Source organism: Panicum virgatum, chromosome 9K (assembly GCF_016808335.1).
Source record: "Panicum virgatum strain AP13 chromosome 9K, P.virgatum_v5, whole genome shotgun sequence".
Taxonomy (NCBI): domain Eukaryota; kingdom Viridiplantae; phylum Streptophyta; class Magnoliopsida; order Poales; family Poaceae; genus Panicum; species Panicum virgatum.
In genome coordinates this window covers 27,867,659-27,886,032 of record NC_053144.1, presented here as the reverse complement: position 1 = coordinate 27,886,032, position 18,374 = coordinate 27,867,659, and the positions used below count along the sequence as shown (strand labels likewise).

Here is an 18,374-nt window from a genome sequence, read left to right as displayed (position 1 = left end):
TCCAAAGCCGCGGAATTGCCATCCTCCGATGCTCCGACCGTGTCGGTTGCCTCCTCAGAAGCCGGCACCACAACCTCGGCCGGTGGTGGCACCTCCATAGGCGGCACCAGTGTGGCAGCCCCAGAGTGCCCCAGCAGACCACCGGAGAGCGATGGCCTCTCCTAGGAAACACTCGCCGCCGACACCCGATCACGAAGCTCCTAAGATCGGAAGGTGGCCACGAACACCTCGGGGAAGGCAGGCCCGAGGGTGAAGTCGTCCTCCTCGACGTGAAGCACAGCCATGATTGCTGACTTGGCCGCAGCCAAGGCAACTACGGCCAAGGCATCGGTGGCGGAGACTGTGAGGTCGAGGCCACCGTCAGCAGCAGTAGTCGTCCACAACGGCCTATCGTCCGAGACCGGAGGGCGATCACGACCATGCCCAAATCCAATAGGAGGAACACGACTGTCCAGCTAAGGCTAGCCCGACCGAAGTGCCGCGCGACGAGGCCGCAAGCAATCCTTGGCACGGTGCCGAAGGCCGTGGCAGCGCAGGCACCGCGATGGCTGATGACACGAAGCAACCCGATGCTTGAAGGAAAGGCAGTTCAAACATCGTCCATCGAGCACCTTGGGGAAGCATGGCCGCGGCGGCGCATCCGACCGAGGACCGATGGTCCCGAGGATGCGCGCGCCACCTCTCAACTCGTTGCCAGCCATCAGGGTCGACACGAGGAGGGCGATGCGCAGCCTGACCCCGGGCACGGCAAGGGGCAGCCCGACCATTATCCCTTACCCTATTCTGTGGTTACTGTCAAGGGAACCAGCTCATGTCCTGAGTGTTTGTTCAGGCATGTGCATCACGATAGTACTCCAACGTTTAATCAAAACAAGCTGATTTTGATCAAACTTGCGACGATTTTGAAGACAACTTCCTGCATACTGGTCGCAGCTAAACTGCATCCAGAAGTTAGCTGAATATATATAACATTCGGTACTCCAAAGGGTCTCCATTTTTTTTTTCAAAAAAGAACTTGTATTAATGCCTTAGCGCTGAGAAAAAAAGGTATACCAATTATTCACTCTGTTCTGTTGGCAACCAGTAGCAGTGATTTTCTCACACCAAATCAGCACCAGTCAGCAACAGGCCAGTGGTATTTTTCTCTCACAGCAAATCAACATCAGCCACCAGCCATAGCCAGCAGAATAGAGCATAATGTTTGCTTATTTCAGAGTAGTGCTCAGACTCTGTCACAAGCTTATCACAACAAAACGTACTCCTCCCACCCCCACACCCACCCACTCACAATACCATCAATGTGGATACTAATTGACCAAATGTTACAAACTTATAAATTAAATAAATACACCCTCCAGCTTTATTTATTAGATGGACTCGATAGGAGGGATAAACCAGGATCCTATGGGGATCAGCCTATGCTGAGGCTGGTATTCTTGTTGACATCATCTGGAGGAGCCATGGCCTATCGAGGTCTGGATCAATAAAAGTGTGCGAGAGGAAATGCTCTGCTTCTACATCGAGCAACTGTCTGCACCAAGCCACCCGGTTTGATGAGCGAGAGCCTGGCCCTGAGCATCTGCAGAAAAATGAGTATACAAATGTTAGCAGTCAGTATTACAGTCTCTGCACTCCACGGCATCCTGAACACATTAGGTTCATAACAATAAAAACATATTGCCATCTGGCGAGTGCTAAGAATGTTATACAATCAGTTAGTCAAAATGACTTGAACATCATATTACTTTGCATGAAGGATTCAATCTGATCTCAGTGCTAAGACAACAAAGGTTCCTCTTCAATTTGCAACATTTCCGATTGACCTCTCAATAGCTGAAATTTAGATGGAATTATCCAATTACCTGTACTCATAGAAGCAAGCAGTCCGCTCATTCTCGGATTTGTCCCAATTATGCCACCCAGAAGGCTTGATGCATCGATCCATAAAAGTGTGTGCAAAGACAACCCTCCCAAAGGGTCCCCATGGGCGACCTAGGAACATATATCCAGCTTCTCCATTTCCAGTAATAATGCACCTGAGCATTTGTCCAAGGGTCGAAATGAAAAGGGAGCAAAAAGGCCACATTAAAATGCTGAAGCAACATTTCAATTTTTTTTTGAAAAACTAATCATCAAACAAATAAAGACTTAGAGATATTTGAAAGGTTTGTGTGCTTTATTAAATGAACTACATACAACAGACTCACCTCAAGAATACATAGCCAGTAGTTTCGGAAGTAGATTTCCGGCTATGAGCAGTGATGTATCCAGCTGCTTTGCAATGGATGTGGCAATGTTCCATAAGTGCAACAGAGTTGCCAAAGATGAAGTCGCAATGGCCTTCAATGTAACAGTTTCTTAAGTACTGTTTTCCGTAGTGTAAATATAATGTGTCCTGATAAAATTTTTGTTGGAATTAGAGTATCCAAAAGTTACAGAAAGAATTGCTGAATGCTATCCTGATTATTGAGGTGATTTAACCAGGAGGTGAAGAGGCAGACGTACATGGTTCACAAAACCGGACGGGAACCGACGCGGTTTCCGCGGTTCCCGTTTCTCGTTCCGATTCAAAAACGAAAACCCAGTCGGAAAACGCCGGAAACCGCACGGAAACGCCGGAAACCGTCCGGTTTCCCGTTCCCGGACTTCACCGGGAAATAACTTCCCGACGGGAAGTTAAACCCTGGACGTACTTGCCAACCGAGGAACCGGCAGCTATAGAAAGCGCATCTATCTGCTGTCACCCGTACTGCAACTGCCTGTCCAGAGCCCTGTGTATCACGAGTAGTAAACATCAACTCCCCATCCCACACCTACGGCATGCTCATTTGTTTGTGGCAGGAGAACAAATGACGAAACAGTCAGTACCTGGGGAGCTGAGTTCTCAAACGTGATGTTCTCTGCAATGAAGTCCTCCCCCTCAACAATGAATGTACCGCAGCCGAATGTCCCCGTGCCGATGACCCTGGACGACTTTATAAGAGAGAAGAGCAAAGTTCGTCATTTTGAGATCTATATACATTAATCATCCAAAACATTCATCACATCTCGAACTGTGCTCTTGAGGAGCAAACTCATGGGGCTGGCGACAGTCTAGTCTTGCCTATCTAAATGTCCAATTGTGGTCGTAGGAGAATCTTATCGAGCTCCCCTTAAGGTCGGTACAACTTTGATCAAACTATGCAGTGGAAGAAATGTTAATGTTCATGTGTTCGATCAAACTCATAGGTAACCGTAGCGCACGCAAACAGGGCAGCTCCTCCCGAGGCGAGCATTCCGTCGAGCAGGGGCAGGGCGCAGGCGGGGGAGGGAACAATACCTGGGAGTGCTTGATGCGCGTGGCGGTGTTGTCCCACGAGACGACGGTGGCCTCCGGGCCCCCCGCCGCCCCCGCGAGGGTGATGAAGCTCTTGGTCTTGGCGACGTAGACGGGCTCCCTGTAGACCCCCCGGCGCGAGCCTGATGACGACGCGCGCCCGGTTGCCGAGCGGCACGGCGTCGACGGCCGCCTGCACCGTCGGGAACGCCTCCCCGTCCCCCTTCCCCGGCGGCGCCACCTGCAGCACCCGCCTGCCCTGCTGCTGCTGCGGCTGCGCCATGGGGAAGGAAGGGAATCGAACGCGGGCGCGGGATCCGCCGCGGCTTCTTGGTTGGCCTCGCCGCGCCGCAGACGCAATGGCCGGTCAGTCGGGTCGGCCCGCGTGGACTTGCCGGGCGGTCGGGCTTAAATACCCCGCCGTCTCTTGCGTGTTCTCCTGAGGGCAGCGGGTGCCGTCGTCAGCGAAACTCAACTCGCCGCCGTGGCGTTTCATTTCGCGTGGGATTTGATTTGTCGCATCTTTGGAAGATTGGTTGATTCTTGCAAGAAACGTATTTGTTCCAACCGCTAGTGGTACCAGTTGCCGCCAATTCGTTCAAAACCGTTGACGGAATTGGGTGGCAGGCGGGTCAGCATCACCAACGTCTGCCAGGTAGGCGTCGCGTCCGCTGTCCGTCCACACTTTTGACTCCGTACCAGGATCAGGTTCCATTGGTATCCTCTCCTACATGCCCTGGCTAGTTCCCACCCCATATATCTTGTAAACACAAAAAAATATCACATCGAATATTTCGACATATGCATGGAGTACTAAATGAAGTCTATTTATAAAACTTTTTATATGGATGGACTGTAAATCGCGAGAATAATCTAACGAGCCTACTTAATCTATGATTTGCAACAGTGATACTACAGTAACCATCCGCTAATTATGAATTAATCATAGATTAATTAGCATTATTAGATTCGTCTCGCAAATTACAACCCATCTGTGTAAAATTTTTTGTAAATAGACTTCATTTAGTACTTCAAATTAGCAAGATTCTTTCGCAAAAAAAATTTGTGTTTCAACTAAACAGGGCCACAATTGCAAATTTTACGGGACAGAGGGAGTAGTTAGTAAAAAGCCTTGGTGGATGCAGTGCAGCGTACAAATGCCTCGCGTTAGCATCACGCTGCGCCTTTTCCTTTTCTTTTTTTTGAAACAGGTAGGAGAGCTGCCGATTATATTAAAAAGAAGAAACAACACCCAGACTGGGCACCACAACAACCAACAAGACACCACCACCGGCCAAACGACCATACAACTCCTCTCTAACTCGACTCAAACAACAACCGGTTGGCTTGGGACATCAACACGGTTACACAACTCAACTCGACTCCACACCCCGCTGCTTTGATCGGAATGAGACATTGACCCCCGGTCGAATTGGGTCGTCGATCAGAGCCTCTGCATCATGCTCGGTCGGATTGGGTCCTCGACGCAAGCTGCACCAACACAAAGGCAACAGAAGAGATACCAAGGCAACTACTAAGGCTAAACTACCAACACAAACCTCGAAAGCCACCAACATGAAGCAACACCAGAAAACACAACAGAAAAAGCTTAACGAAGAGCCAAAGATGCCTCTGCCACAACATCCCAGAAGTCACGGCCTTTCAAACACATTATTGACTGGAGTAGGTCCGGCGGCACCAATTCCTTTAAACAGTCAGCACAGTCTTGAATTGCGTTCTCATCAAGCTTCCCGTCCTCTCTAATTAAGCCTAAGTCTTTGAGCACCTTAGGTTGGGCAAGACGGGTGATCTGTCAAAAGACTTGCGCACGCATCTTGCTGTCGTTATCATTGATGGTGAGTGATGTACAGAAGGACGTCTAACATCGTCAGCCTTCAAGTCATTGGTGGCTACAGGAGAGGTTGCCTCCAACCACGAAGTATCTGGCGGTTGTGGCTCTTCCTCCTTGATCTCAATCGTAGACAGGGTGGAGCCATCTGTAACGGCAACGGAAAGCAGGGGGTCTTCAATTACCACACTCACGTATGAGTCAGCATCATCATCATCATCATCACTGGATGCATCTTCCACTAGAACAACATCCTCGACGGGAGTGTCAACTTGCAGCATCATATGCTCCATGGGTGGGTCCAAGTGTGTAGCATCAGTTAAGATCTTTATGGGCACCTCCATAGTGTGCGAGGGTGATGTATCATCTGCGGTAGGGGTTGAGATGCCAGCAACGGAGGCAGCTGGGGATAATGTCTCTTCCATCAATGTCTTTGGGTGAATCTCCACAGGAAAATTCTTTGTGGTTATCTCCTCTGCAACTGCAATAGAGTCTGCTGCATCCACACACGCACTCTCACAAACCAAAGGACTAGAAGGCGTACAAGCTGCTGCAAGAGAAGCAAGAATTGACGGGTTCGGTGAGCGCTGAACCGGAGAACAGGGGCCAAAGAGGCCGACCACATCACCAGCAGTGGATTCCTTGCTAGGTATCTCGATGTGCTCTAAGTGGTTGGCCACACGCGCCAACCACAACTTGATGACGCTGGCCTCCTCCTTGAGTGGACGCACCACTTCGTCCAATGTTGTCAGTATCATTTGTTGGAGCTCCGAACGCAATGAATCCATCAACGGGGTAAGCATAGACTGAAGGTCCGTGGCAACCAACCCAAGAGAGGCATGGCACTTACATCCACACATAGACATAGGTCTTCCTGCATCACGCTGAATGATGGGGCGAGGCGAAGCTGCCAGCTGAATGTGAGGTGCACGCTGTGGAGACGCGGCCACAACATCAGCCCAACTCCTTGTTTGCTGAGTACGTTGAGGTTGGGCGAATGATGAGCGGGCTCGTGGTGTTAGATATCTAGGCAATTTTCGGTATAATTTAATTCCAAAATTAAATGTATAAACTAACAATATTTCTATGATTTTAAGGAGTAAAATAAAACATGTGAACATGTTTATACTTATCACACATATAAGCATAAACAATATAAATAACCAAAGTTTCAGGGAGTACCCTGAAGCTGGGCCGTTGCCGGAGGCATTGGCTGCGCTGTTACCAACTGGAGTAGACATCTACTCGGTTGGCCTCAGTCGAAGTAGTCGAACTAAATCGGTGCAGGAAGAAGTTCGCAGTGCAGTCCCGCGAACGGTCACCAAGATGTAGTCGACGTAGTCGTTCGGCCACCAGAATGTAGTCGACGTAGTCGTTCGGCTCATCCACCAGGAAGTAGTCGTACAATCGGGCAAAGCCTTAGTATTTTTGAGCAGTCACGCTAAAGCGTTACCCAAAAACCTGATTGCCCGCCTATCCCGTGCAGGATCTCAAGGCGAGCAAGGTTTCGGAGGCCTGCTCACGCTAATTCTGTGCGCGCAGAAATTAGCGTTGGGGAACTCAGTTGTTGCAACTGGAGAGGGAGAAGAGAGGAGCCGAGTTGCCTCAGTGGTCTGGTGCAGAATGGATGAGGGGAATGACACTCCTTATATAATGACTCAGGTGCTCAGGATCGTTGAACCTGAACACCATCAGAGTCATTTAGGTGATGCGGTTATGGCCATTAATTACAGATTTAATTGCACGTTTAATCGCACGATTAATTGCTGTCAACGGCAAAATAGCCATCACATCGCACCGCGCCGCACCGCACCGCACCGCACCGCACGTCACGTCCGGCCGCGCACGCGCACGCGCACCGCACCGCACCGCCCGGCCGGCCGGCCGGTCGGCCGCGCCGCGCCGCGCCTCGCCTCGGCCTCGGCCTCGGCCACGGCCACGGCCACGGCCCGGCCCGGCCCGGCTCGGCGAGGCGAGCGATCGCGCGCGCGCGTGTGGTTCACCGTCCTCCTCTTACCGGCTTCACAAGTGGTGTACACGAAGTCCACCTTTTAAGTCGGTTGAGATCCTCCTCAATTCCCGGTACGGAATTAAGCATTGATTCCCTAGCATTAATAGTGGGCTTTAAATTCTTTTAATGTTTTAGAATGAATGGGCCAAGCCCATTACTCCAACAATCCCCACCAAGAAATTCAAGCCACACTAGAAATACCCTCATTCCCTCATTGATATACCAGTATTCGACAGAGACTGTTAAGTTGAACTTCCATCTAGGACAAAGGCTACACTTATTCACAATTGTGCAATGGACTATGCCTTGAATTGCCAGTTTTGTGCAAACAAGTTTGACCAGTGCCCTACACTGGTACTAGGCTGCATAAGCATCCCCGCGGTTTGGAGCTTATAAGTCATACTCCAGGCCCTTCATGAGTTTCTAGAGAATACCCTATTCTCATAGACCATGACCAGTGATCAAACTCATATAGGTGTGTTCCTTTCAGATGTTCTGTAGGACAACATCTTTGTTTCAAGAAAACAACTCATTTGTTTAAAAGAAACCACCTGGCACACATTAAGGTATAGACCAACCTGCCATACAGATTAGAAGGGAAATGCACCTTATACACGGAATGAGTCCTTTTCACAAAGGTTCTCTTCTCACAGTCAGACTTTAGTTTGTTTCACCATCCTAATTCACGGGATCTCCGATCACATAGGACAGGTTTCCACTATAGAATGACTCACGTGGGTCTCAAGCCCAATTCCATAGATGCATTGTCTATCACATTTCGTGAAAGACCCTTTGTAAACTGATCTGCCAGATTTTTAGCCGTCTGAACATAGTCTAGGGCTATAACTCCGGAGTTTCTCAATTTTCTGACAGATTTCAACCGCCTTTTCACATGTCTAGATGACTTCATGTTATCCTTAGAACTATTCACCTTGACAATTACCGTTTGATTGTCACAGTTCATTAGGATTGCCGGTAACGGTTTTTCAACTATCGGCAAGTCCATAAGGAGCTCACGAAGCCACTCAGCCTCAACAGTGGCGGTATCTAATGCTGTGAGTTCTGCTTCCATAGTTGACCTCGTTAAGATGGTCTGCTTGCAAGACTTCCAGGAAACAGCTCCACCACCAAGTGTAAACACATATCCACTTGTGGCCTTTATCTCATCAGCATCAGAAATCCAATTTGAATCACTATACCCTTCTAGTACCCTTGGGTACCCGGTGTAGTGAATTTCATAGTTCATTGTCCCCTTCAGATAGCGCATTACTCTTTCAAGAGCCTTCCAATGATCATCTCCCGGGTTTGAAACAAACCGGCTCAGTTTGCTTACAGCAAACGAGATGTCAGGTCTTGTAGCGCTCGCTAAATACATTAATGAACCAATGATCTGAGAATATCTCAACTGATCTCGCATTATCCTTTTGTTCTTTCTAAGAATTAAACTGGCATCATATGGTGTTGAGACAGGTTTCTAGTCGCTATAACCAAAGCGACTTAACACCTTCTCCACATAGTGAGACTGTGTAAGAATCACCCCACCATTGATCTCTTTTACCAGTTTTATATTAAGGATAACATCAGCTTCTCCCAGATCCTTCATCTCAAAATTTTGAGATAAAAACTCTTTGACTTCCTTAATCACATTAAGGCTAGTGCCAAAGATCAGTATGTCATCCACATACAAGCACAAAATCACTCCTTCAGCCCCACCATAGCGATAGTACACACATCTGTCAGCTTCGTTCACAACAAAGCCGGCAGAGGTCAAAGTTCTATCAAACTTTTCATGCCACTGCTTAGGCGCTTGCTTGAGACCATATAAAGATTTTAACAACTTACAAATCATTCCTTCTTGACCCTTTGATACAAACTCATCCGGCTGATCCATATAGATCTCCTCTTCTAACTCTCCATTGAGGAAACCCGTCTTAACGTCCATCTGATGAACGAGAAGACCATAAGAGGCTGCCAAGGAAAGTAACACCCGAATTGTGGTCAATCGGGCAACTGGTGAATAAGTGTCAAAGAAATCTTCTCCTTCTTTTTGGGTATAACCCTTGGCCACAAGCCTAGCCTTGTACTTTTCAATAGTACCATCTGGCCTAAGCTTTTTCTTGAACACCCACTTGCATCCAACCGGTTTACATCCATAAGGACGTTCAACGACCTCCCAGGTTCCATTAGACATAATAGAATCCATCTCACTCCTTACTGCTTCCTTCCAATAGTCAGCATCAGGAGGTGAATATACCTCTTCAATGGTTCTGGGTGTATCATCTATGAGGTATACAATGAAATCATCACCAAAAGATTTTACAGTCCTTTGTCTCTTGCTCTTTCTCGGAGCATCATTGTTATTCTCCTCAGGATTTTCTACAAGTGTATGTTCATTGTGTTCTATCGGCTCAGCAGAGCCATCATCCTCGATGAACTCTTGTCTAGATGAACTTGTTTCATCTCTCATGGGAAAAAATGTTTTCAAAAAATGTAGCATCTCTGAACTCCATTATAGTACCAACATGCATGTCAGGTACTCCAGATTTCACTATTAAAAATCTATATCCAACGCTGTGAATAGCATAACCTAGAAAGATACAATCCACAGTTTTAGGTCCAAGCTTACGTTTCTTGGTTATTGGCACACTCACTTTTGCCAAACAACCCCATGTACGTAAGTATGACAGTGTTGGCCTTTTCTTCTCCCATTCCTCGAATGGAGTTATCTCTTTATTCTTTGTAGGAACACGATTTAGGACATGACATGCAGTCAATATAGCCTCACCCCACCATTCCTTGGAAAGCCCCGCTGTATCTAACATGGCGTTAACCAAATCCGTTAGAGTGCGGTTCTTTCTTTCGGCAACCCCATTTGACTGAGGTGAATAGGGAGGCGTCCTCTCATGAATAATACCATGTTCCTCGCAGAATAAAGTAAATAAATTTGAGAAATACTCGCCACCACGATCTGACCTAACTCTTTTGATCTTTCTCTCAAGTTGGTTTTCTACTTCAGCTTTATAGATTTTAAAGTAGTATAAAGCTTCATCTTTTGACTTCAACAAATAGATGTAACAAAATCTAGTACTATCATCAATCAAAGTCATGAAATATTTTTTACCACCTTTTGTCAACACTCCATTCATTTCGCACAAATCGGAATGAATTAATTATAAGGGTGCCAAGCTCCTTGCCTCCGCGGTCTTATGAGGCTTACGAGTTTGTTTTGATTCAACACATACATGACACTTAGAATTTTTGACAAAAGTGAACTTTGGAATTAAGCTCAAATTAGCTAAGCGCATCATACAACCAAAATTTTATTACAAACATCTGACAAAGAAAGACGGAACAAGCCTCCGCTTTCATAACCTTTTCCAACAAAAGTACCAAACTTAGACAAGATACATTTATTGGACTCAAAGACTAATTTGAAACCATCTCTACACAGTAGAGAGCCGCTGACTAAATTCTTCTTGATGGTGGGGACATGCTGTACGTTCTTCAGCTGCACGGCCTTCCCCGAAGTAAACTTCAGATTTACCGTACCAACACCAAGAACACGCGCATGTGATCTGTTCCCCATCAGCAAGGAGGAAGTCCCGCCGGTCTGGTAAGAAGAGAACAAAGAAGCATCAGCACAAACATGAATATTAGCACCAGTGTCAACCCACCACTCGGGTGAACCAAAGACTGAAAGAACAGTAGGTAATAAATTACCGTACCCCGATGTTCCTCCAGGCTCGCTAATAACCATGTTGGCGGAGTCGTTGCCTTTGCGGTTCGGACACTTTGCAGCAAAGTGATCCGTACTAGCGCACACATAGCAAGCTCCCGTCTTTTTCTTCTTAAAAGTGGTTGTCTTCTTAGTCTTTGGTTGGTTCTGCGGTGGCTTTTTCTTGTTCTTGTGGGAGTTGTTCTTCTGAACAAGATTGGCACTTGAAGCACCAACAACTCCTTTCCCACGTATGTCCTTTGCTCTCGCCTTCTCCTCAACATCAAGAGTCCCTATGAGTCCATCTATTGTGAACTCCTGTCTCTTGTGTTTTAGAGAAGTAGCAAAGTCCCTCCAAGAAGGTGGCAGCTTAGAGATTATACCTCCAGCCACAAACTTATTGGGTAACACACATGGGGACTCTTTGCTGCAATTTTTGAGATCTTTTGCCAGAGTATGTATTTCATGAGCCTGTTCCACTACAGAACGGTCTTCGACCATCCTGTACTCAAGGAACTGCTCCATGATATACAACTCACTCCCGGCGTCAGATACTCCATATTGAGCCTCAAGAGCATCCCACAATGCTTTGCCAGTTGGCAGCCGGATATAAGAATCCACCAGGTTATCACTGAGAACACTAATGATCAAGCCTCGAAAGAGGATATCAGCCTCATCGAACGCACTCCCTTCCTCTGGAGAGAATTGTTCAGGCTTACCCTCTTTCACATGGATCACTCTCGATAGTGTTAACCACAGTATAAGCCGCTCTTGCCAACGTTTGTAATTTGAACCATCAAAAGGTGATGGTTTGATTGATGCACCAAAGCTAGATACCGAAAGTCTATTAACACAATCAGGTTTTTGGATTGTTAGATATCTAGGCAATTTTCGGTATAATTTAATTCCAAAATTAAATGTATAAACTAACAATATTTCTATGACTTTAAGCAGTAAAATAAAATATATGAATATGTTTATACTTATCACACATATAAACATAAACAATATAAATAACCAAAGTTTCAGGGAGTACCCTGAAGCGGGGCCGTTGCCGGAGGCATTGGCTGCGCTGTTACCAACTGGAGTAGACATCTACTCGGTTGGCCTCAGTCGAAGTAGTCGAACTAAATCGGTGCAGGAAGAAGTTCGCAGTGCAGTCCCGCGAACGGTCACCAAGATGTAGTCGACGTAGTCGTTCGGCCACCAGAATGTAGTCGACGTAGTCGTTCGGCTCATCCACCAGGAAGTAGTCGTATAATCGGGCAAAGCCTTAGTATTTTTGAGCAGTCACGCTAAAGCGTTACCCAAAAACCTGATTGCCCGCCTATCCCGTGCAGGATCTCAAGGCGAGCAAGGTTTCGGAGACCTGCTCATGCTAATTCTGTGCGCGCAGAAATTAGCGTTGGGGAACTCAGTTGTTGCAATTGGAGAGGGAGAAGAGAGGAGCCGAGTTGCCTCAGTGCTGTGCGCGCAGAAATTAGCGTTGGGGAACTCAGTTGTTGCAACTGGAGAGGGAGAAGAGAGGAGACACCATCAGAGTCATTTAGGTGATGCGGTTATGGCCATTAATTACAGATTTAATTGCACGTTTAATCGCACGATTAATTGCTGTCAACGGCAAAATAGCCATCGCACCGCACCTGCACGTCACGTCCGGCCGCGCCTCGGCCACGGCCATGGCCCGGCGAGGCGAGCGAGCGCGCGTGTGGTTCACCGTCCTCCTCTTACCGGCTTCACAAGTGGTGTACACGAAGTCCACCTTTTAAGTCGGTTGAGATCCTCCTCAATTCCCGGTACGGAATTAAGCATTGATTCCCTAATATTAATAGTGGGCTTTAAATTCTTTTAATGTTTTAGAATGAATGGGCCAAACCCATTACTCCGACACGTGGTGCTGGAGACGGGGATCGAAAGTGACAATGTCGCTCTCGATGCCCAGGACGACGACAACGAATGCAGCGGAAGGAGTCTCGACAGGAACTGACTTGGTGATCGAGTGCAAGGCAGCGGTAACACCTACATCGAGCCCAACTTTTGAAGGCCATGCTGCGCTCTGACCTTGATCTTTCTGACAATGATGACTTCTCAGCTTGCTGCGCCGAAGGGTTATGGCAGGAGCGATCCTTGGAGTCCACCCATGGCGTCTCCATGGAGGAATCCGCAACCTTAGCGTCACCAGTAGCGGCGCCCAACGATGGAGAAGGCAACATGAACACACCTCACTTCAGCTGCCAGCCAGCATGCCGGACTGCAGGTGGAAGAAAGGTGCTGGCGCAAGCGCAATGCAAGGCGAGGTGGCTGCAGGGACGATGCTGACCAGAGGAGGAGAACAAGCAAGTTGGGCAGCTTCAAGTGGCAGCAGAGGACCGATGGCGACAAATTCCAGACCAAGAGGAACTCAATCCAGAGAGGCAGGGGATGAAGGCGCTGGCAGTGGACGAATCGACGAAATCAGAGACAGCTCCTTGCGGGCGTTGGTGGCGCAAGACAATGCTCCGGCGGCGTAAGCAGATGTGGTCGGACGACGCGTGGTGGTGGAGACTGCCGGCGGCCGCGGCGAGCCCGCCCGTGAAGATCTCCTCGTCTCACATGAATCCTGCAGATGTGCTTCCTGATCTCCCTGCACGGGCAGCATGGGGAGCCGCGATTAGGATGGATGAAGAGCTTATGTGGAGAGGAGCTTGGATCTGAGACTGGTAGGGACGGAGGAGGCAGGAGACCGGAGATCCCGGCGGCGGCGGCGCTCTGTGTGGCGGCGTGGAGAAGGGAGGGTGGCCGCCAGTGTATAGTATAGCACCCGTGCTGATCGTGTCACTAGACGCGCGTTGCAAGCCGCCAGCAACTTCCTTTTCCTTTTCTGATGGGTACTACTCTTCTCCGATCCCCTTCCCTGGAATCACCGTGATGAGGAAAAAAAGGGGAGACACCCAACGGCGGCCAAGCCGTCCTTTGCAGGTCGGAATCCGAGGCGGCAACATATTGGGTGTGATTAGATCCCAAAAACTTTCCCCCAACTTCCAAACTTTCCATCACATCAACATCACATCCAAACATTAAATATAATAAATGATGCATGCATGGAGCATTAAATGTAGGTAAATAAAAAACTAATTGCATAGTTTTGATGTACACGACGAGACGAATCTTTTGAGCCTAGTTAGGTCATGGTAGGACAATAATTACCACAAACAAACAAAAAGTGCTACAGTACGCTACAGTGTGTGATGTGCCTTTTCGCATCCACTTTTTACACTCTTTTTACACATCTAAACACACCCATTGCGCGGTAACGTGTCCCCACTCCCCGGGATTATATAAGAACGGAAAGCCGAGCGGCTAGCTGATTCCTCACCCCATGTTTCATTGGTTCACTCAAACCCCTACACCCAGGGGCGGATACAGGAGGGGGGCTAGGGGGGCTCAAGCCCCCCTAAGCTCCCCTAATTACATGTAAAACACTGTAGCAAGAGTCCCAAATCACTATTAAATCTTCACACAAATCAACATTTCTATTGTTTCAGCCCCCCTTGTCTCCCAACGTGCATCCGCCACTGCCTACACCAAGATTGCAAAACGGCAGGCGCAAACCTTATAAGCAGTGCACTTGAAGGCGGTACACGGTTTGTCATTACGAAGAGCACCCCAGAACTGATTATTTCAGGACGCTAGGCAGCTGCAAGAGCACAAAGGCGGAGATGGATCGACTAGAGGGAACTGGAAGCAGTGTACCGTTAAGGTTAATGACTATTACGGCATCTGGCGTCCCATATCCGGTTTCAACGATTCCAAAGCTGAGCGCTCTAGGAGCTTGAAGAATCAGGGTTCCCTCGCTCCCCGCTGCAACAGTAAAAGTGGGGGAGCTTCACACGGCCGCAGCACCTGCAGAGCACGAATCATACAGCATCAAGGCCACGGCATAGTGTGAAAACAAAGACATCTGACGACTCTTCGTATGAAAACAAGGTACTGACATCCTGAAGACATTTCTGGCCAGTAAGACTGACTCCAATAAGGTAGTGCAAAATTGGAAGGCAAATTAGTATTTGCCTCGCGTGAACAGTAGAGATTGAAGAGGCAAAATCCTTGTCTCTCCAACAAAGAAAAGCAAATGCTCTGCTTCACGCCCTTCGTCTCTCCACGCCGCACACCGCACGCTCTGCTTCTCGCGGCACGGCATCGGCGCTACGTGCCGAGGTCGAGGAGGAGCGCCTCGCCGCGGCCAGCGCCGCCAGCGAGACCATGGCCATGATGCTCTGCTTGCAGCGCGAGAAGGCCGAGGTCCAGATGGAGCTCCGACAATTCCGCCGCTTCGCCTACGAGAAGATGGCGCTCGACGCCGCCGAGATCGACCAGCTCTGCGCGCTCCTGTCCCAGCGCGCGCCGGCTGGTGAGGCCGCATCTAGCGAGGCCGCCGCCCGCGGGAACCCCTCGCGCCGCCGCCGCTCCCCCGCCCCGGCGCCGCCGGCTCGGGCGCCCTCCTCCCCGCCCGCGCGCGCCGCTCCGACAGCAGCCGCCGCCATGGCGCCGCCGCTCGTCGTGAAGAAGGACGACGACCTCGGGTAGGAGCGGCGGACCGGCGGGTGGTCCAAGGCGGACGAGCAGGGAGCAGAGGAGGAGACGAAGGGGCGGAGGGCGCTCCTGCCGCCGCGGGCAGCCGCGAGCGCGCCTCCCTCCGCGTCGCTGCCCTCCGCGTGAGGGCCTCCGGCGTCGCGACGCAGCTGGGCGGAGCAGCTCGGTCGGGTGGAGCGGCGGCGGGCAGCACACGCGGTCTCCTCCTCCCCTGCTCCGCCGCCGGTCGTGCCCGCGGCCCGCGTCCGAGGTGAAGCAGGGGGCCGCCGGTCGTGCCCGCGGCCCGTGTCCGCCCCCGAGCTCGCCCGCCGCCGCGGCCAGCGCTCGTCGGCCCGCGCCCGTGCCGCCCGTAGCCGCGCCGTGGAGAAATGCATCGGAGGAGAGAGCCGGTTCATTTTTAGCTCTCTTCTCTCATCGCGAAGCAAAATCCCTCGCCGTTTGCCTGTGCTGTTGGAGCACCGCTCGTCGATGCACAGTACCGCTCGCGAGGCATATATGCATTTGCATATCCTTATTGAAGTCAGTCTAAGCATAATAACAGGTCTGTACCAATTTTTTTATCTACCAATAGCCCAGGTTGCAAATAGTGCAAAGGCCATGAGACAAATCTGAATCTTCTGTTTCCACTGCAAGGCTAAAATTATGTATGGACATCCAACAACAGATTGCGCGTATTGAGGATTACGAAATTCAGCGCACAAATTCACAGTGACTTCTGACCATTAGCAGACTTCAACCATTGTTGGGCAACAGATATATTAAGTACCCCTAAAAAAACAGATATATTAAGTAGATATGATGCACATCTAAGAAATACAGAAAATGATGCACACTTTGTGGAATTCTCAGGCTTACCTGCAACGCACTATCACTGGAATAGGCTTTAGGGCTTTGGGTCCATTCCTCGTACCCTTCTTATAGAGTAAAATGTACTGGGGGTCCTTAAACTAGTTGACATGTTCTGTTTAAGTCCATGAACTTTGAAAGTGCATTTTTAGGTCCACAATCTATTCAAGTGTGTCACTTGAGGTCCAAAACACCTCTTACCGGCGTTGACCGCCTACGTGGACCGCCACGTAGATCCACGTCGGCCCCTCCCTCCCTCCTCTCTCTCCCTCCCCACTCTCTCTCCTCCCTCCCTCCTCTCTCTCCCCCCACCCGCGTCGGCCCCTCCCTGCTCCGCCGTCCTCCAGCGCGTTGTGCTCCCTTCGCCGGCGCGGACGGGGTGGCCGGATGCGCGCCCGTCCTCCCATGGCGGCGGCGGCTCGCCTCCCCGCCGCAAGCCTCCTCCCCGGCGCTTGCGCGCGCGCCGGCAGGGCGGAGCGGCCGCGGACACGGTAGGGCCGCGCGCCGCGGCGGCGGCCAGCGCCGGAGCAAGCAGAGCGCGCGAAGCTGCGGCGGCCTCGCGGCTTCTCGGCGTGATAGGGGCCTGTCCGTGCTGGTCACCGGCGCCGCGGGGTTCGTGGGAGCGGCGACGACGGTGAGATGGTGCGGCGGCCTCGCGGCCTCTTGGCGACGGCGACGGCGCCGCCACCCTCCCGCCAGTGGAGGCCGCGGCGGTGGAGTACGCGCGGAACAGAGGAGGCGGCTCCTCCTCGGTCTTCTCCAGGCGGCCCGATGAAGGCGCGCAAGGGAGGCGGAGGAGGGCGGCGGCGCGCGGGCGAAGGACGCAAGGGCAGCTCTCGCGTCGACTTCGAGCGGCCTCCGCCGTCCCTGCCTCATCTCCGGCGTCGTGCCTCCGACGGTGGCGCGGGCGTTCCTCTTCTCCGACAGCGGTGGCGAGCAGGGCCGGGCGCCCCTCTGCTCCCCCGATCCCCTCTCCCATGGCGGCGGCCAGATCCTTCCTCGTGGCGGCGCCACTCCCCGCAGCGGTGCATCCTCCCTTCCCGAGCTCGCCGGCGGCCAGCTTCGCGCGGATCTGCGGCTCTCCTCCCTCCTTTGTCCGTGTGGATCTCCCTCCCGTGCCGCCGGCCCTAGCGCTGCTCCACGGCCACGACCCGCAGATCTGCCTGTGCCACGGCGGCGGCGGCGGGGCCGGCCTGGGCAGCCGGCACACGGCGGCGGGCGTGGAGCTCGGAGCTCCCCAGGCCGGCGGATGGCGGTGCGCGGCGGATGGCGGTGCGCGGCGGATGGCGGTGCGCGGCGGGGCGGCGCGAGGCTGGCCGCGGCATGAACACGCACGCGGGGCCGGCCCTCCTTCTTCCGCGCCATCCCTCTCCCCAGTGGGCGCGGCGGCGGCGTGCGCGCAGGCGGGGTGCGTGCGTCCGCGACGACTGCGGCGCGTGGCGGCGGGCGCGCGGAGAGCGGCGCGCGGCCGCGGCGGACGAATGCGCGCGGAGAGCGGCGCGTGCAGGCGGGAGGAAGAGAGAGAGGAGGGAGGGGCCGATGTGGATCTACGTGGCGGTCCACGTAGGTAGGTGGTCAACGCCGGTAAGAGGTGTTTTGGACCTCAAGTGACACACTTGAATAGATTGTGGACCTAAAAATGTACTTTCAAAGTTCATGGACATAAACAGAACATATCAACTAGTTTAAAGACCCCCAGTGCATTTTACTCCTTTTTATACTTAGGTCCCGTTTGGGACGGCGGCTGCGGCGCGTATCAGCGAAAGAAGAAGAAAAAAAAACCCGCCGAACGGGTAGGCCACGGCCCACCAACAATCGCATTAAAAGGAGGGGATGTCCAACCTTCTTCTTGGGAACGGCCATGAGGTCCATTGCGGCGCCGCGGGCGGGGAGCGCGAGGGCAGGCGCCTCCAGGACCGGGGCAGGCGGAGGAGGGGTAGGAAGATCGGGAAGGGCGCACGGGATGCGCAGCATAGGCGCCGCCGCCGCCACCAATCGCCGGAGCCGGGCGCCCGCCGTCGCCATGGGATTGGGATGTCGGAAACATGTACACGTGCCTACAGGG

At 51.5% G+C, this 18,374-nt stretch overlaps 1 protein-coding gene, 1 long non-coding RNA gene and 1 pseudogene across 3 annotated transcripts; all 3 read right to left on the bottom strand.

The window, feature by feature from the left end:
- Positions 1 to 1,116: 1,116 nt before the first annotated feature.
- LOC120651094 lies at positions 1,117 to 3,758 on the bottom strand (annotated as a pseudogene).
- An 818-nt stretch (positions 3,759 to 4,576) lies between these two features.
- Positions 4,577 to 13,816, bottom strand: LOC120651093. Of its 2 annotated transcripts, XM_039928460.1 has the most exons (4): positions 13,299 to 13,816; positions 12,783 to 13,206; positions 8,810 to 8,812; positions 4,577 to 6,174 (listed from the first exon to the last, which is right to left on the bottom strand). In XM_039928460.1, the coding sequence occupies exons 2-4, from the start codon at positions 13,102 to 13,104 to the stop codon at positions 5,087 to 5,089; spliced, it is 1,413 nt and encodes a 470-aa protein (XP_039784394.1). In that variant the 5' UTR covers positions 13,105 to 13,206; positions 13,299 to 13,816; the 3' UTR covers positions 4,577 to 5,086. The 2 variants fall into 2 exon arrangements, with proteins under 2 accessions (XP_039784394.1, XP_039784393.1); XM_039928459.1 differs by having other exon boundaries at positions 12,783 to 13,814.
- Positions 13,817 to 15,989: 2,173 nt separating this feature from the next.
- Positions 15,990 to 16,383, bottom strand: LOC120651095. Its single transcript, XR_005665923.1, has 2 exons — positions 16,319 to 16,383; positions 15,990 to 16,231 (listed from the first exon to the last, which is right to left on the bottom strand). It is a non-coding gene; the product is annotated as an uncharacterized LOC120651095 (long non-coding RNA).
- Positions 16,384 to 18,374: the final 1,991 nt, after the last annotated feature.